We start from the raw sequence: 20,707 nt of genomic DNA, 5'->3' as shown, positions 1-20,707 counted from the left end.
ATCATGCTACATGCAATGCACGTGAAATGCCAATATGTGGACACATAAAAGTCACGTAATGGTGTCATATTCCTCGTCACATTAAGAATGCCATGACTAAGAGAAGAACAAAGGGAGCGAGCGTTAGGCATGGTTCAAGGGGGGACTTCGCAAAGCTAAGTTGCTAGGACCTTCAGAGTATATCCATCAACTATTGGACGACTTGTTGAACGTCATCAACAGACCGGGAGTGTCCGTGATCAACCTCGACCTGGTCAACGTCCCGTCACGACCCCACGCCAAGATCGGCAGATTCGACGACACCACCTCCGTGACCGGTTCAGAACTGCGACGATGACAGCAAGCAACACGATATGACGTCATGGAAGGCATATCCATCTGATGACAGTTATCCGTCGACTCAGAACGGCTGGACTTAGATGCAGACGCCCGTACAACGGTAACATCATGACACCGCGACATCGTGCTGCGAGACTACAGTTTGCTCTCCAGAATGGTAATCATTCACCAGCCTTTTACCGGAGCATTGTTTTCTCAGATGAGTCCCGTTTCTCGGTCTCCTTTGCCGATGGAAGAGCACGTGTGTACAGGAGACTCCATGAACGGTAAGCTGATGGATGTGTGAGGGAACGTGATCGGTTTGGCGGCGGTTGTCTGATGGTATGGGGGACAATCAACTGTGATTTCAGAAGTGATCTCATCATTGTCCACGATGCCCTTACAGCCCAGCGTTATGCTGACGTTATTCTAAGACCAGTTCTCCAGCCACTTTTGCGCCGTCACCGAACACCAGGAGGTCCCCTTCTGTTTCAACAAGACAATCCACGTCCACATACTGCAAGAATTACCCAGGCATTCCTGCAACAAGCCGGTATCACCGTTATGAACTGGCCCGCCGTTTCACCGGATTTGAACCCAATTGAACACGTGGGATGAGTTAGGACGTCGTGTACGTCACCGCCAGCCACCACCGCGTAACGTCGCTGAGCTTGCACAGGCGTTGCAGGAGGAGTGGAGGAACTACCGTGTGGCTTATATGAGATGTTTGTGCCAATCCTTTCCCCGTCGTCTTCACGCATGCTTACGGGCCAATGGTGGACACACCAGATACTGACCTTGATATGGGGGGGGGGGGGGGGGGGGGGGGGTTGAACTTTTCGATTACGTATGCAACTCGATTACTGATGATAACTGGCCATGTTTCCATGTGAATGCATCTCATGAATACCAGTCATTAACGGCATATTACATTATCCATCAATTCATTAATAGTTTGTTGTTATTTGCAATGAAAAGTAGTTTTTTGCGTTTTCATTGTGTGTCAGTATATATATATACTGATTATATATATAAAGAAATGGAGTCAAAACAACTAAGATATAGCGTTTAAATCCACTCAACAATAACGGGGTAGCATGCACACGAACACCATTAAACATACTGCATAAAACTTAATAATAATGACGATGATGATGATGATAATAAATAATAATAATAGCATTAATAATAACAATAATAAATTAATTAAAAACTAAAAATAATAAAAATTGATTCTGCGGAAGCTTCATGAACATTATTAATTATTAAAGGAACTTACCGTCCATAAGGTTTTCGCGTAAAATGCAAGTAGAAAACAGCAGTAAATAAACCGACACTCCTTTGACATTTGTTAGATTTTTTCTCACTATAATGAAATACAAACATGGACGGGTTTTGATCCGCAACGACACATTTGGAAAAAGGTATATACATAATACGTTAGTCGACGATTCATAACCTAAACTTGTTGTCAAAGGTAATGTTTCCGTATAACGTGCCGGTAAGCTGTCCTACGCAACGCATGGTTAAGTAATAAAAGCCCCTATCACATTCTCACGTTCAGAATACAAACAGACGAGTGTGTGTGTGTGTGTGGGGTGGGGGGGGGGGGGGTCGAACTTTCCCTGCTCCAGTGTATGCACGTACAAAATTTAAATCAAATGTGGTTTTATACGATGCATTTTAGTGAACAGTAATTTGGAACACTGTAGGTGCCCATCTATCGCCTACGTTTTATTTCAGTATTGTGGTAATCATCATATGGGTATTTGATATTACTTTGTACACCTAAAACGCCAGGGGCGGGACGCAGCCCAGTGCTAAAAGCGCTCGCCTGATGCGCGGTCGGTTTGGGATCGATCCCCGTTGGATGGTCGGCGCATTGGGCTATTTCTCGTTCCAGCCAGTGCACCACAACTGGCATATCAAAAGTCGTAGTATGTGCTACCCTGTGTATGGAATAGTGCATATAAAAGATCCCTAGTTACTAATGGAAAAATTACCAAAATATATGACATCCAATAGCCGATGGTTAATAAATCAATGTGCTTTATTAATGTATACCATGGAAAAATAGCCTCCTAAAACGTCAAGAAAGGGACAAACACTAGACGTGACTTCTAATACAGAAAGTTTGAATAAAAGAAGACCAGTAGCCAATAATGTATGTTAAAGATCGTTGATGAAATATTCGTGTATTCTTTGATAGTGGCAACTTTGACTTCTTAGATCAGATCAAATAAAATCGAGATTCCATAGCCTGTGTTATCAGAGAACTAATCAAATTGAAGTCAAGGAGGGCCAGTCTGCATGAGCCACAAGGGCACATCCACGTCATGTTTACCTACATCCACAGAACACTCAATGTATAGGGTATGTACCACAACATCAAATACCATATGACAATAGAAACATTCGAGACTAATGTTGGTACATCTGTTTCAATCATCTTATACACTGCAGAAGTAAATCAATGAAATGACGGGGGGGGGGGGGGGGGGGGAGAGGATACACTGCGATTTGGATGTGACACACAGCAACTTTAACTACCCATGTGCTGTACACAAACTGTCATCCTAATTTTCGGACCAGTGCTAAAAGACTTGCAAAGATGATGTGGTGATGTTTAAAAGAGCTATGTAAATTACATGTAAGTCAATTGAAATTACAGAAATGTTCTGGCCAGATGAAACCAGACATGACTACTGTGAACCTCACCAATAGCAGACTTTAATGCTCTAGTAAAGTTAGGTGCACTTCAAAAACTTTGACTTGGTGGGATGCTATTCGGTTTACTGCTATCTGTACAATGATTTCACTGAAAACTGGTATTTAAGCAATAAATTCCTTCAACGAGTTGCCATCCCTCTTGCAAAAATATGCTGGATCTACCCCTTGACACTGAGGGCATATCTAAACTTATATTAATCCTATTCATATAGTATTAGGGCGGGACTTAGCTCAGTCAGTTGAGTGCTCGCTTGAGGTGCTTGCATCGCAGGATCGAACCACCTCGGTGGATCCATTTAGCGGATTAGGTTTTTTCTTGTTCCAACCAGTGCACAACTGGACAAAGGACATGGTATGTGCTTTCCTGTCTGTGGGAACGTGCATATAAAAGAACCCTTGCTGCATTAGGAAAAATGTAGCAGGTTTCCTCTGATGACTATGAGTCATAATTACCAAATGTCTGACATCCAACTGTCGATGATTAATTAATCAATGTGCTACAGTGGTGTCGTTAAACAAAACACAAACGTTTTTTTCATATACTATTACCTTTGTTTCCAATAGCCAATGTGTTCTTGTGCTGGAGTGTTGGAGGGGGGGGGGGGGGGGGAGGGGGGGGGGGGGGGGGGGGGGGGGGGGGGGGGGGGGGGGGGGGGGGGGGCCTTTTATTGTTTGAATTTTTAAATTAAATATCATGTTTTATTTCAATATTGCCAGGGATTTCACAGATCCTCTGATTACACTGCATTCTCAGTAGTTGTTAGTGAGTAACAACACGTATCTTTGGAGAAAAATTAAACATTGTCAAAAACCATACACTCTCTGTAAAACAATTTATTAACAGTACACTCACAATGTTTTCACATTCAATTCACTAGAGATATAATTTAATCAGTTCGTCACTGACAGCTGATGGGGTCATCACGCCAAGGTCCGTAAACAACAAGGTGAGGTAAGCAGGTGGTGTGTAGTCCACCAGGGGGTGCTCTTTACTCAGATCCTGACCGGACTTCAGTATTGATGCTTGGTACTGAAAAACACAAATATGACTCGAGTTAATAAAATAGAATAAATACATGAAACAAACCTAGAAAATATTGCTATCTATTTAGAATAATACCCCCCCCCTAAAAAAAAAAAAAGGGAGAAAAATAATTTTAAAAATAATTAATTAATAAGATATAGTCGTCAATGTCACTGGTAACCAAAATAAATATAGAAATAAACTCTCTCTCATAGCAAAAGGCACTACTAGATGTAGATATGTGTACAGTTTCTTGAAGTTATTTTGAATGGTTTTGGAGTTGTGCTCCAGAAACAGGGAATTTCGTCAATCAGAGCTATTTGATTCAATAAAACAAATATCAAATGTGAAACTCTCATAGCAAAAGGCACTACTAGACCACTAGATTAATATATGTACAAAATTTCAAAAAATTATCTGAAATGGACAGATGAACAACTGTACCCATTTTAATATCCCCAGCAAATTGCTTTGCAGGGGATAAAAAAAAACAAAAAAAACAAGAGGCCTAGCCTATAGAGCCCTTTTATTTAAATTTAAAGTAAAAATTTAAAAAATGTAATCAAAATTCTAAATACCTCCCTATCACTTTGTGAAGACTGCCCCAGAGAAATGTAGTACCAAGTTGCAGAACTATTTGTTAAAAACTCTATGAGAAGATAGACTTTTAAATTTTCAAAATATCTCTCTATTAGTTTGTGAAGACTGTTCTAAACAATCATAAACCACATTTCACAACTATCTGATTAAACCTCTAGGAGAAGATAGACATTTTAATTTTCAATGTTACATTTCTATTTTAAAAAATGTAATTTACAAAAAATTCTAAATTTTAAAAAATGTCCTAACTCTCTCTCTATCAATTTGTGCTGACTGCCCCTGAGAATACCTATTTTTAAGTTTCAGAATTATATGATAAAAACTCTAGGAAAAGATAATGCTTTTAAATTTTTAATAATTTTTTTTTTTTAATTTAATAAAAATTGAAGAAAAAATTTAAATTTCCAAAATATCTGTCTATTGGTTTTTGGAGGGTGCCCGAGGATTATCGTACCAAGTTTCAGAACAATTCCATCAAAATCTCCTGCTTGTTCAACACACGCCTCCTGCTTTCTCTTGACTAAAGGTTGACAGGAATCAATCCTAAACCAATCACACATCAATTCAAGTCTATTTCACTCTTTTAAGAATATTTTAATATATTTTTCTCATGTTAAGTATTAATAGATTCCATCATATGTGGTCATGTGGGATAGAAAAAGTACACCTGAGGAGGTGGGAATTTTGACCCGGGACAAGGCCTGTCGAGTACCAGGGTCGATATTTCCACCACCTCGGATGTACTTTTCTATCCCACATGACTGCATATGATGGGAGTCTTTTTCTCCCATCCATTCGATAAATAAACCATTATTTTACATGGACAAATAAAGATGGCTGAAAAAGTAACTTCTTTATTTGACCGTTTTATCATAAATAAACTATACTATCATATTTGCTGCATCTTTTTCATGTGTTAAATATAATTTAACACTACAAATTAACAAGATAGCTTTTATAATCAAGGTTTTAATAACAAAATATCGATCTAAAACTAACCAACTCACATTGATATGACGTCATATATTACCAACACGGTAATACTCCCCATGTTAAATTCAATGACGTCATAGCCCATGCAAGACAGATTTATTCCGCATGGGCTGACGTCATGGAATGGGTCTGTCTTGCATGGCTAGGGATGGGAGAAATATATTTATTGTTCTAAAAAGCTGGTGGAGGCTTTAATCATACTAACTTTAACCTATTGGACAATCCAAAAGCTACTTATCTTTAGACAGTATGACAATAAATATGTCTCAACCAAAACTCTTCCATTAAAATGATTTTCTGTCATTTGAGGACATAGGTAATCACAGTCACTGTGATAACTTAATTTTAATCTGGAAAAAATAGAGGGACCAGTTTTGTAATCATAAGGCTAGAAAGAAAGAAAGAAAGAAGTGTTTTATTTAACGACGCACTCAACACATTTTTATTTACGGTTATATGGCGTCAGACATATGGTTAAGGACCACACAGATTTTGAGAGGAAACCCGCTGTCACCACTACATGGGCTACTCTTCCGATTAGCAGCAAGGGATCTTTTATTTGCGCTTCCCATAGGCAGGATAGCACAAACCATGGCCTTTGTTGAACCAGTTATGGATCACTGGTCGGTGCAAGTGGTTTACCCATTGAGCCTTGCGGAGCACTCACTCAGGGTTTGGAGTCGGTACCTGGATTAAAAATCCCATGCCTCGACTGGGATTCGAACCCAGTACCTACCAGCCTGTAGATCAATGGCCTGCCACGACGACATCAAGGCCGGTGTAAGGCTAGAAAGAAGGGAATGTCGAACAACACCTCAGCACATTTTAAATCAATGGCTGTTAGGTGTCTTCACCTATTCTTACTTCAGATTTAATGCCCCTTTTCAAAGATAGAACAGCCCATACCATTGCTTTTGATGATCAAAGATAAGGAAGATTTGTTTAATGACACCTCAGCATATTTTAAACTATGCCTACTAAATAAAGTTTGTTTTGTTTAATGACACCACTAGAGCACATTGCTTTATTAATCATCGGCTATTGGATGTCAAACATTTAGTAATTTTTTACATATAGTTTTAGAGAATAAACCTGCTACATTTTTCCATTAGTAGCATGTACCACCAAACAGACAGGATACCAGCCGCAGTGCACTTGCTAGAGCGAGTAGCCCACTAAATTACCTTAAACTGATTGGGAATGTCCTTCTGGTTCAGAGGGAAAAGCCGAACAAACTTGAAACTTTCAGCAACAACATAAACTGGCTTATTCATCGCCTTAGCTGATATAGCCATTGTGTAGGTACCAATCTGAAATAAAAGAGGAAAGAAAAGGAATGTTTAACGACACCTCAGGACACTATTGAATTAGTGGTCATTTAGTTTATTTATGACTCTTGGTCGACAGTTTTAGAGAAGAAACCTGCTGCTATCATATAGACAACTACACTTGATTAGCAATAAGGGATAGTTTATATGCATTCTCTAATAGGCAGGACAGCACATATCATGCCTTGATTGGATACAACAGTTAAGGGAATAAATGAGTGAATGTTTAATGATGCCCCAGCACACAGACTATATCAGATACTGGGTGTCAAAGGTTAACATTTGGATGAATGTTTAGAAAAGGTTGGAGCATGAAATAGAAATAAAAGATGATGTCAATGTGTTAGTGAATAATAAAAATAACTCCCTCCAACATTCAAGAATCTGTGTATAATTAAAGCTGCAATTTCGATAGAATTTAGATCATATCATTAAAGATACTGTTTCTATAACACGGTTTACTCATTTTAATATCAGTTAAGCTCAACCACAGAGATACATTGCACCACATATGCACAGGAGTATGAGATGGGGAGTCTAGTGGGAGGGGAGGGGTTCGATAGCCATTTGACAAGTTTATAAATGAGCATTTATCAGTGGAAAAAATTGTGTGTTTTAGGGTAGATCCTTTCAATATCATACAATTTCTTATGGTGCCCTTTGTTTGAAACATACCAATAGCTAATGGTTAATAATTTAATGAGTAAGCCACCCACACACCCAGGGAACATTTTCTTTTCAAAATCTTGATGAGTGATATTTCTAGTCAATTGAAAATTTATTAGCAACTACTGTTTAATCAGGCATGTGACTGAAACATTTCTAAAAAAGCTGAAAATTATACATGCGTGCCGAAGGCATGTAATCGAGTGCAGAATGCAAGGAAAAAATAAATAAAAAGCAGAATTCTGCCAATTAGCGGAAGAATCACAAGCCTGTTTAATGTTTTACAATTGTGTAGTGACCTCTAAAACCTGTATAGCGAATACTGAACAAAATGTTCCTTGTCACCCTACAACTGTTTGTGACTTAAACACATACATGTAGTGTCACGCTAATACAAAGTCTGTTCCATTCACGCCACTCCACAAGATACCTTATTTATGATTCCTCCACTTTCAACCACCCCTTCAGCACCAACCAGAACAAGATCTACCTTTTCCATCACATACCTAAAACATATGCATACACAATATATTTAAACAATGTTCTGTTTCATATTATTTTCTGCCTAAACAAAAATTATTCATGCTATTCCAGATTACAAAATATGCCTACATTATCACAACAAAATAAATAACATTTATTATATAACAAATAATTAATGTCAAAAACATTGTGCACTTTATCAATAAACAATTAATTGACATGCCATATATTCGCCCCATAGCACATTAAATTAAATGCAGTTTTTCCCTACCCAAAACAAAATATATACCCCCCCCCCCCCCGCCAAATTATAAGAAAAGAAATTGTGCATATTTCACAGTACAAACAGTTTTATGTTCAAGACACTAAATCTGTTACATTACAAGGAACAATATGATGAAACTTAACACATGAAACAAACAAACCACAAGTTTTTGTTGCTACACATTAAGCAGTTAATTTTCCATGGAACTTCAATTTTCTATGACACTTTTCTTAGATAATTATTTATTTTTGTAATAATGACAAATTAAACTCTTCTTGTACACATTAACCACAAAACTGCTGTGGAGACTTATTTTTTCATAGCATAAACGACATTGGATATTAATTCTTATTTTTTAAAGCATGGCTTATTTGCATTGGGATGGACATTCATAACAGCAAATATAAACCAAGTTTCCCTGATTTAGAACTTACAGTTTCTAAGAAATAGAACAAAACATAAAAATGTATAATGCCATTGCCTATAAGTTGGAAAAGTAAGACCTATATCTTGCCTCTTGACTTTGTCAGAGCAAAGAGAAAACCCCCCAAAAACCAACAACCTCTGATACATTAATTAAAATAAACATTTAAGTGAGTACACACACTAACACAATATCATAACATTATTGTCACCAATTACATATAAGTATGCATATAATGAGAAAAATGGTAAAATACTGAAATTTCTGCCATAATTGTGAACAATGGAAAGTCATCATGCAGTCCTGTCTACAATACCAAACAACTGACAAAGCAAATATCTAAAATATTCTTACCCTACTGCTGCATCCAAAACAACAGTGGTGGGAATGCCAAGGGCAGACAATTCTTTACAAGTCTGGCAACTGAAATACAATTGTAAATAAAAACTGGCTTCATGGCATTACATTTTAGACATAGTCCTACTGAAAAAATTTGTGCTTATATGCATATCAGTTCATACACAAGCTTAATTAAATCGTATAAATCAAATAATAAAACATATTTATGTCAAAATGTACACAAACATGAAGTAGCACTATATAAATAAATATATATATAGTGTGAATAAGGAAAATTGTTGACAAACAGTGGAAGATACTGAAAGATTTACAGACAATTAAAAATCTGGTATTAGAGATAAATATAGAAAAAACTTCCATTTCTGATCTCAAGAAATGCAATATTTGCACTTCTTTTATTGATTTTATGCAACATACAGATGGTACAATGTACACAAATGTTTGCATTGCTTCTGTAATAAACACATTTTTCCCCACTGAAAAATAACATATTCATGTCTAAATAACCTTTTGACCAGAAATTATTTTTCATAACTTCTAAAATATTGTCCCTAGGGTATGATGAGAATTAAAGCTGCCATAACAAAGTTGAAGGAATTGAGTGTGAAGCATTGATGGACTTAGCGTTGTTTTTGTTTTGGCGGAGGTCATACCATTTTTTTTTAAATTTTGCATTGAGCACCAGACACATACACAATGCCACTGGTCTCCAGTGTTCTTGTTCTTATAAAACCTTTAAGCAGTGTTGAAAACAATGTTTAAAAGAACAAGCCCTACCCTGATTTGTCTGGCATTGACTCGGTAACATAGACTTTAAACCTCTTCTTGGCTTCGGCAGCTTCCTTCAGAATTTGCAGAACTACTCTTGACCGTGAATGTGTGAGAACTGTCTACAAATCAATAAGAAGTAATACTAATTATATTAATATGAGGTCAATCGTCGACACAGATCTACAGGGGACTTTAGACACAATCAAAACTAGATGTACTGCTTATGAAAACCACACTTTGAGTAACAGCTAACAGCTAGAGATGAGTGGTGTTCACTACAATCATTACAATTATTATATTTATTGTGACAATATCTTGACAAACAAAAACAATGCATGATTTATTGCTCTGACAAGTGATTATTATTTTTTGTTTTACAGTAGTTCACAGTATTCCCTGTGTATAATGTACTAATAATAGGAAAAATAATAGTAGTAATAGTACGGTACTAAAAATATATAGTTTCTACTGTCTGCTAGCAGTACATTCCACAAATCCTCTCAGCCAATATTTAACCTTTCCAAGAACATTTATTATTATTATTTGTTTATCTTTTTACCATTCAACATGACTCCCTAAGAAAATAAAATAAATGTCTGTAACAAATAAATGCAGCAACAAAATTATTAGATTTTCTTTTCTTAAATTGTCCCAAGAGAATTCGGCCTTATGTGTGACCGCACACGAAGAGGATTAAGTAAGTAAGTCCCAAGAGAATTCGGCCATATGTGTGACCATACAGAAGAGGATTAAGTAAGTAAGTCCCAAGAGAATTCAGCCTTATGTGTGACCGCACACGAAGAGGATTAAGTAATTAAGTCCCAAGAGAATTCGGCCTTATGTGTGACCACACACGAAGAGGATTAAGTAAGTAAGTAAGTCCCAAGAGAATTCGGCCTTATGTGTGACCCACATGAAGAGGATCAAGTATGTAAGTCTCAAGAGAAATGCCAGTTACATATTTCCATTTAAACCAGTGAAAATTCTAATATCATTTTATAACAAAACCACATAAAAATCATCTGGTAAATTGTGCTAACAATAACAGCTGAGAGTCATGTACCTGTAGCTGATCCGTGTAGTAATATTTACACAACAAACAGAATAATAGAGTCAGTCACCATTGTGAGGTATAGATAAGGCAATTCCAACCCAAGGGACAAAAACATTTTGTTCAGATGGTTGGAATTGCATTTTCTACACCTTACAATGGTGAATAATTCTTTTTCGGATCCATTTAATTACAGAAACAAAAAGTTTGTTTATTCTAGAACAATTCATAAACATTTCACCTACAGTTTGTTTTGTTTAATGAGCACACTGATTAATTAATCATTGACTACTGGATGTCAAACATTTGGTAATTCTGACTCATAGTCATCGGAGAAAATGCAGCAAGGGATCTTTTATGTATGCACTTTTCCAGAGACAGTAATACACATAACCAGTTGTGGTGCACTGGTTGGAATGAGAAAAAAACCAATCAGGTGAAGGGATCCACTGAGGTGGTTTGATCCTGCGATGCAAGCACCACAACTAGGCACTCAACCGACTGAGCTAAATCCTGCCCCCTTTCACATACAAAATCATACACACAAAAATATAGTCCACATTATGCAACAACATAAAAATGTAACAACTTAACAATATATTGTTAAAAATATTAATTTGTTTAAATACTTTTAAAACAATAATCCAAACTGAAATGGCAACTTGGTGAATAATTAATTCAGCATTATTCTGGAAAAAATTAGTTCTGATGTAAATCATCATAAAACATGAGGTATGACATCAGGGAACTCTCATAATATTTTTTGCAAAAGCTAATTGTCATCAAATTGTATAGATCAAAGTTCATTTCTAATATAGGGGTGAAGACAAAATGTAAAGGTATGTATAGTTTTATCTGAAATTACACCACACGGACTAAAGGCAGAATTGTGGGTGCTTAACTTTGACTGTTCCATCTTGAGGTTGCCTTCATCCCTGAATTAAAAAAGGAGATTTAACCCACCGGTATGCAATTTGACACTAATCTGTAAAGAAAGTTTTTCATTTACAATGAGATTGTTTTCTTAAATGTTGTTTTGATATTATTCAATTTAGAGTTACCTGCCAAATCAATGGTTCTTTTGATACAAACAGACCACAGCCTTCAAATGTATGTACTTGTATACATAAGAAATAAGCTACATTAATAAAAGTCTTTGATGACATTATAACAAACAAATGCATACCTATGCAAATGTTAGCACATAAAACAATGGTACAATATTTTAAAGCCATGTCTTGTATTTATAATAAAAGAGTTACAAAAATGCACACCGTGAAGAACCATAGGTTTATTAAAACAGAACACCCAGTGCAATCACTACATCACTATAAAAATATACAACAGAGGGGAGATAATTAAGAATTTTTCTACTCACTGCTCCATCTGTGATGAATGGATGAGCTATTTTAGCAATCTTTTGACGAGAACTTGCCACCTTTTGAAGAAACAAATTGCCCCGTTGTACCAGGATTTTTTGGCATTCTTGAAAGTCCTGCAAAATTGGTGTCACACTGATTTAGAGAATAAAAACAGTGACACACTTGTCTTTTCTTCCAAGTGTTTTAAGTATTTTAAATTCAAATGGTACACTGTCTTTGAGACAAATCTTAACAATAATAAAGATTGGTTCACTACTGTAATTATACTTTTAATCTTACATTATATGTCTTACAAAGAAAAGTAAAAAAAAAAAAATCAATAAATGATATAAACATTTCCTGCATTGGTAGCTGCAAATTAACTTGCTATGAAAATGCTGGCAGTACACAGCAATTACAAATTGTACACTTGTTGTCAACAGGCACTGTAGATGTAAATTTGCATAAAAAGATAATAACTATATGACATACTGAATGCTGGAGATTGGCTAGTGTAATAAATCGAAGAAAGAGTTCACATCCTGATGATATCGAAGTTACACTACTGTCGGTCTGAGTCAGTGTGTTTATCGCATCCTTCAATCGTGCTCTCATTTCAGCAAGTGTTTCAACTGCAACAAAAATAAATAATATAAATAAAACATCTAAACACTAACATATTGCTCATCAACATATATCATGAACAAAACTTGGATTATTTTATTTTCATGAACAGCGTGGTTTGATTTGATTAAGTTGGGAGCAACAAATATTTATGTCCAGATGAGAAAAAAACAAGAAGAAAAGGCAGAGGCAGTCATGTGACCAGATACTGACACCACTGACATTTAATAGAAGATTCTTGCCATTTGAAAAGATATTGTGATGTCGGTCCCAGGCCAAGGCTTAGGGGTGAAACATATTTAAGATGAGAGATCAGGCTAATGCAAATGAATGTTTAAAGGGACAGTCCTGAGTTTCCTGCAATTTGTAAGATGTTATCAATTAACAAAGACTTTTTACATATCAAATATATTTTTCTGCATAAAATATAAGTGACTGTATATTAAACGTGTTTCTGATCGTTCTAAAGTTTGTACTAGGTTAAATTTCATTTTATTTCCTAAAATATAATGTTTTTCGTATGTACGAAATTATTTGAAGACAAAATCCAGTTTGGGCTTCTTACAAATATTAAGACAACCAGACACACATTGAATATACAGACACTGATATTCTAAACCAGAAAATATATTTAATATGTAAGTTTAATCGTAGAAATATTTTATTAGTCAGAAACATCTTACAATGCAGCAAACTCAGGAATGTCTCTTTAAGGACATCTCACAAAAATACATTCAACAGCTATATGTACTGAGTGTCAAATATAGGTATGTAAGTACACAAATAGTATGAATAAACAGACTATAAAGTTAGGACAATTGTGTGCTTCAGCAAATCACACATTTTGGTTATGAAGCATAAGATTATGAGATGAAATACCAAACTAATAGAGATTATTATAGGAGTTTGTTTGTCGTACTGATTTTTGTATTGCCAGAGTGAGTTCGAGGGTAATACATGAATCCTGACACAAGTTTCGGAAAATCACTTCCCAAAATTACGTCATTACACTTGTTATTACACGTGTGCTTCGTACGATTATTATTAACTTGGTTATGTTGCACCATATGGATAAAAACTATCTATATTACATCATTTTACAATTGCGATAAAGTTTATTAGGTGAATAACAACATCATCAAACAATTATATATTTCATCTCACACTATCATCTACATTGTACATGTAACTAAAAAATTATTGGACGTTTTACACTGAGAGGATACAGGTTTTTATTATTTACTAAAATGGTCTAGCATCCTGTGTACAAATGTACATGTATCTGTATGTACATGCAGAAGTAAACAAAATATCCAAAATCATGTTCAGGTTGTAAATGCAGGTAAATTGGCTTTTAAAAAGTGAAATACCCTTATTTGCTTCAATGAACTTGAGAAGTGTTTTGATTGCAGCAACAGCAGCTGACATTTCGGGATCATCTTTGATTAATTTGTCAAAATAAGTCAAGATATCTGAAAGTGAAAAAAAGAGAAAACTTAAACATGGATTCATACTGTCATACCAATTACCAGGCATGAAACATGAAAAAAATACTATGATGCTGAATCTACATGTAACAAGAATTCTAGGAATTACTGCTATTAAAGCAATACATATTCACTACCAGGCCCAACACATTTTCACATCTCCTAAGTTCAACTCTATCAAAAATGTAACTCTACATGATAAAGCTACATGTACATGTACATGTATTACCAGTATACAAAATTTTAGCTCAATATATCCTGAGGCATTTAAAAACATGAGTACCACTGAGGTACATGATACGTCCATCAAGTTTGATGGAAAACCATGCATATTTATATCAATGAATATGTTACGGGTATGATTAAATTCTAATTATGTGAAATTTTTGCATGGGGTGGATAAACAGTTTATTTTGGACCAACCACCATCCCATGTGGTTTGATGGTTCTGCATGCAAGATACGGTCCAGACAAGAAAAAGTTAACAGACGGACGTACGTACGGACAATGCCACACCATAATACGACCTAAATAGACAGGATGGAGATGACACCTATAGTTCCCTCTGACTGGACCAGTAACAACATAACTTGAAGTGTTGAAAATTAGTAGTCAGCCGGTCGCCCGTGGCAACCTTTATTGGCTATATGCATGAGCGACTATGAATTTTACAAAGATAGTCTGTTGGGTGACCATCAATTTTAGGGTCTGATGAGTATGGTACCCATTGAAAAAGAAAGGTACTGATACTGAATCAAATGTGACAAAACATACTGCATCTGTGCTGGCGCAAACTACAGCTCTGGCAACAGACATTATAGAATGTTACATGTTCTAACTATATTTTGACAGACCCAGATCGACTGATGAGACTCAGCCTCATCTTCTGTGATTTTGGTCCAGCATATTGTAATACCTGGTATATTCCATACTTATTTTGTAGACCTACTTTTTGACATTATTCAGTGTTATGGAAAAAACTAATCATATTTAATTAGCTTACATTAATTATTCTGGCACTAAATAAAAATCTATCTTTTAATTCACACTAACAATGGAATTTTCCATTACTACAGCGATTATTAAAAAAAACCCACCAATTAATTGGCATATAACTTAATAACGAATAAAGATAACATTCATAAAAAAACTGTAAACACATTCCATCTGAAATAACATTATTTTGGGGGGTTAAAATATTTCAGTGTAAATAATATTTTCTCTTTTTATATATATATATATATATATACAAAACTGCATAGATTAAATCTTTTCTGATACAGGTTTTACAGGTTTTAAGGCAATCAATAGAACATCCAAGGTAATCTGAACAACAAAACCGTAATACGTGATCAGGGCAGTACATGTATATCTATGCACAATGCAGAGTCGAATGGCCATTTGGCAAAATAGTGGACTATTTCATGAACCTTTATCTAGTGCCTCGTGTATTGGAGGACAGCCACTCTCAAGGAAATCATTTACTTGCGAGTTCATCCATCTTGCCTTGCCAGAGGACTGCCACTCCCCAACTAGTTTACTAAAACATGCAGTTCTACCGAGACATTGAATGCAAGTGACGCTGCATATCTTGTCTGTTCTAGCATTTTTCTTTTTTCCTGGATTACAAATGAGATTTAATCTGTATAATATAATGGTAACTTGTCAAGAAACTTTTTTCATTTATACTGGATTTATTATTTTAATTTATGATTTTGTGACACCAGTCTCTCTTCAAACTCTCAGACACTTCACACTTACTTATTATCTATGAATAGGTGTTCCTCAAGTTCTTCACCATTCATCCATGATTGTGTACATTGCAAATGATGGCTATTTTTAAAAAGGTGACACATATTTCGCCTTACAGTGACTGGCACGCGAAATCAGGCTGGTCAGAGCAAAGTTTGGGCTCACTTCGCCCGGTCGCATGAGCCCTGCATGTATGTATCTGTACATTGATCATTTTTGAGTTTGCTGATAACAGATATTTTGTGAACATATATTAATCAGTAATATATATACACAAGTACTTGATAGTACATGTATTTATGTATTAAATTTAACTAAAACATTGTTGATCAATGAAAAGGTACATTTAACATCAAAAATATGAATATTGTTGTATCTAGTTACATACATGTACATGTACGTTTTGTTACATACGTTTTTCCTGTCCATTTTCAGTTTCAAATATTTAAATATGTGAATTATCAAAATAATGTCTCTCCATATTTGTGTGTCCATGCTGTCCATGAACCATGCATGATCAGTGTAATTTAGAATTGCTTTGAACAATAAATGTTTCATGGATTAAACACAGATCACGGAAAAGCAGAATCCCAGGCACAAGAAATGACATCAAAAAGAAGAAAGCATGTATTTGTGGCTTCACACAATACGAACATATGGAAACATTGCTTTATAAGCTGTAACCATTGCCTACCTGATGGTAGGCAAAAGTCATGAGTTTTTATTACAGAGTTGTCTCCCATAGAAGGGACTTAGGGAGTGATTGCATACATGTATAACTAACCATACATTGTATGTCCGACTTGCTCTCGAATGGCAAAGTTCTCAGACTAGGACTAGATATATAGGCTGTTTCAACTCTGGTGTTTAACATACTTTTATCTAACACTTACTTTAGACAAATCTCTATCTACATGTATATATAGTCCGTCTCATTCTCCTTGAAACAAGTTTTTTGTAAATAATTTCAGTTTGGTTTGATGCAAGAAGAAAAGAAAAAGTACTTTGGAAATAACAAAAAAGTACTATTTTGTGTGCACTTTATAAAACAATCGACTCAGAAATAAATAATTTGTAGTAAATTCCATAGCATGAAAAAAGGTTAACATTACATATATATACGTACATGTATATATATACAGTCAAACCTGTATATAACGGCCATCCAAGGGACATTATAAAAACGGCCGTTATAGACAGGTGACCCTTATATACAGTTTCAAAATTAGAACCCATATATTAAAACATATCACAACTGTTGCATTTTAAAACTATTCCAACACTAGCTTGTTTATGTCATCATTGCCTGTTGCTTTCTTCTACCTTTTTCTTTCGGTTGAAACATTATTGTCAAAATCAGCTTTCCTTTTTAAAATAGAATTAATCTGAGAACGTCCTACACCAAAATTATCGGCGATCTTTCGTGCACTTAAATTGCCTTTCTCAGATTTGTTAATAACGTCAATTCTCTGTTCTAACGTTAACGTAGTACGATTTTTCGGTGGCATTTTGCATGTAAACTTATTCGTTAATACATATCGCAAACATTGACTTGCAGAAGCTGAGAAGATATTTTGTTTAATTGAAGGTTATTACCCATGTGGCATGTTTAACTCATTTGTTTGTTTCCTGTCACCGCTAATCCTTCAGTGGAGTATGACTGTTAATTACAGCTGAATAAGATCATGAGTCATTAAATAATCCTAACACTGGGCATCTTTAATGACCGCCGCCTTCAGCAGTTCATGTTTATTTACCAATCATGTCTGTACAGCCAATGGGAAGTCGTCTACTGTTCAGTGAGGATGCTGAGAACCAATCGAATTACACCACCAGTAACTGCGTGTCACGGAAGTTATTGAGTGGCTGTTTGTTTTTCAATTACGATCAGAGAATTACAATGGAACTTTACTTTGACGGAAAATAAACCCAAAGCTACAGACATGGCCATATAAACACATTTAATTTATAATTATTGAGATGATTGAAAAAGACATAACCAGGGACAAAAAATAAACCAAAAAACGTCTTAACGACAATCATCTTGTGACCGTTATAGCAGGTTCAACCTGTGATTTTGGGTTAAAAATAGTGACCGCTGGCCGTTATGGACAGGTGACCGTTATGTACAGGTCAAATAAGGAAGGAAATGCATTGGGAGGGATTTATAGTGGCTGTTATAGGCAGGTGACTGTTATGTACAGGTGACCGTTAGACCAGGTTCGACTGTATATATATGTATATATATATACACTGTCAAAAAAGAAAAACATAGGCGAAATATTCATGGAATTATCTCTTTAATACAAAGTGGCATAATTTTGTTATTTATGATCATATCAAAGTTAAATTTGACATGAGTATGTGACAATGTTCTTGCTATGGACCGACGGCAGTGGAGGCGTTTTCGTCACCAAACAGCGTCGCACGAGGGGGCTGAAATCAGTACCTTTTGTGGCCACCAGCAGCAGCAATATCACTGCACGACATCTTCTTCGCATACACTGAATGAGTCTCTGAAACAGGGCACACGGAATCCTAGCCCATTCTTCCTGCAGTGCATGTGACAGTTGTGGAGGTGTCTGAGGTTCCGGGTCATGCTGGCGTACACGTCTGTCCAGTTCGTCCCATAGATGTTCAATGGGGTTGAGATCTGGCGATCCTGATGGCCATGGCAGCACATTAATGTTCTTATTCTGTAGGAAATCCATTGTTACACATGCCGTATGCAGCCTGGCATTGTCCTGCTAAAAGAGGTCTCTCTGTCGATCCAAAATGGGAAGCATGTAACGGCGAAGAATTTCATCCCGGTAGCGTACAGCTGTCAGGTTGCCTTGTACGAACACAATTTCACTTCTGCCGGTGTATGAGATGGCTCCCCACATCATGACACTCCTTCCACCGAATCTGTCAACGTGGGCGACACAGTTGTTGGCAAAAAATTCATAGCGGCGTCTGTAAACGCGTTGTCGTCCATCACGTCGCATATAGAATCTATTACAGTAATTTTAGTTTTATGATATATTTGACGAAATGTATTTTTTTATTGCTTTTATCTTTTAAAACTTAAACTTTACAGTTTGTCTAAAATTATGTAAAATAAAAACATACCAACATTTAAATTGCATTGTCTGCTTTCGGAACTTTTTTGACAGAGGTCAAGGCAAACAGACCAGTTTTTATTTTAATGAACAATAAACTGGGTGCATGACATTTCCATTTTAAGAATGCTGGAAACATTTCAATGCAAAATTGCTATAGAATTTTTATTTTATTTTTTTAACATTACTAATGCACTTCACTCTGAAGAAAATCTTGTGATTAAAAAAAATTGTACTATTTATGAAATTTATATGGATTTCAAGTGGAATTACTGTAGGATATTTATTGTGTACATACGAAGCCAAAATAAGGGTGCAAAAAGTGACCGTCGTCGACCGTAGTGGTTTTTAAAGTACTTACAGTGCTAACCTTGTGCTAGTAGTATAGTCATGCACTGTAGTGGTAGAATGTAATTTTAATATTAGTGTGTATTTTGTGCATTATTGTAGTGGTTTATCTCAGATCTCAGATGAAGAACTGTAAATAATGTTACGTTTGTGCTAATAGTGCATGTAGTCTCAGAATTTAATTAATCAATTTCTTATTATTACTATTGGTGATCACCAAATATTACTCATGAGTTCGTCTCAGACAGTATATAGTTTTAAAATATTACTCCGAAGAAGGTCGCGGAGGAATCAACCAACATGGTAGTCAAGGGATAGGAATAGCCAGACAATATTGTACATTGCGAATTTTAAGGGCTTACCAATATATAAGACATCTTTATGGCGCCTGATGCATGACAGTCATGAAGAAACTTAAATATGTATACAACTACAACTTTATTTGAACGAAACATTTAATAATATTGGCAGGAAATGTGCCGCTCTGATCTGTGGTTGTGCTGCTATGAAGAAATGACATCCAAATCCTGCAACGGTAACCGAGACGTAGGCAGATAATTAGGCAGCTGGCAGAAAACTGCATGTATTTGACCCCATAGACTAGTCTAGAATCAATCTCAGCGAAGTCGATATCATTGACATTGTTAGTCTCATATATGGAATCTGTGTCACTGTAATGTTTTTTCATGATTTGTGTCTGGACAAATTTTGGGGGAATCTAACCGTAATTAAAGGTAGGAGAGTAATTTGGGAAAAATTGGTTCGGACTTTAAATTCATCTGGAAGAATTGAGAAACATTTCCACTGTGCATTTTTATGTTAGGACTCATTTGGTAAATTTGTGCAATTAAAGTAAAATAAATTGGATCCTTAAATTGTATATTATACCAGATGTATTCATCTTAAATCAGTGTAGATGTTTTCCTCCAGTTTAACTCAAAACTCACAAGCTGTCGAAGTTTCGTCATTTGTTTTTAGAGTTGTTTCCCCTTGTTAATAATTGTTGCGCTAAAAATACGAC

The 20,707-nt window shown here is 35.7% G+C and overlaps 2 protein-coding genes across 2 annotated transcripts in view; both read right to left on the bottom strand.

The window, feature by feature from the left end:
* LOC121368976 (protein draper-like) overlaps positions 1 to 1,801 on the bottom strand; it is a 5,743-nt gene extending 3,942 nt beyond the window's left edge. Inside the window, exon 1 of the mRNA XM_041493759.1 lies at positions 1,598 to 1,801. Within this exon, the coding sequence (XP_041349693.1) occupies positions 1,598 to 1,666 (69 nt within the window). The 5' untranslated portion in view covers positions 1,667 to 1,801. The remainder of the gene's footprint in view (positions 1 to 1,597) is intronic.
* A 2,066-nt stretch (positions 1,802 to 3,867) lies between these two features.
* On the bottom strand, positions 3,868 to 20,676 carry LOC121368975 (translation initiation factor eIF-2B subunit alpha-like). The gene is made up of 9 exons (XM_041493757.1): positions 20,575 to 20,676; positions 14,369 to 14,470; positions 12,867 to 13,006; positions 12,392 to 12,508; positions 9,969 to 10,081; positions 9,186 to 9,254; positions 8,090 to 8,165; positions 6,850 to 6,975; positions 3,868 to 4,078 (listed from the first exon to the last, which is right to left on the bottom strand). The coding sequence occupies exons 1-9, from the start codon at positions 20,585 to 20,587 to the stop codon at positions 3,923 to 3,925; spliced, it is 912 nt and encodes a 303-aa protein (XP_041349691.1). The 5' UTR covers positions 20,588 to 20,676; the 3' UTR covers positions 3,868 to 3,922.
* Positions 20,677 to 20,707: the final 31 nt, after the last annotated feature.

This window comes from Gigantopelta aegis, chromosome 3 (assembly GCF_016097555.1).
Source record: "Gigantopelta aegis isolate Gae_Host chromosome 3, Gae_host_genome, whole genome shotgun sequence".
NCBI classification, from domain to species: domain Eukaryota; kingdom Metazoa; phylum Mollusca; class Gastropoda; order Neomphalida; family Peltospiridae; genus Gigantopelta; species Gigantopelta aegis.
This window is presented reverse-complemented; position numbering and strand designations above follow the sequence as displayed.

Bases quoted from the DNA above. Each gene is read 5' to 3' on its own strand.
- LOC121368975 (XM_041493757.1), bottom strand. The intron at 13,007-14,368 runs GTATTTCACTTT...TTTTTGTTGCAG, and splicing joins GTTCATTGAAGCAAATAAGG to TTGAAACACTTGCTGAAATG. The intron at 4,079-6,849 runs GTAATTTAGTGG...TGTGTTTTTCAG, and splicing joins ACATTCCCAATCAGTTTAAG to TACCAAGCATCAATACTGAA.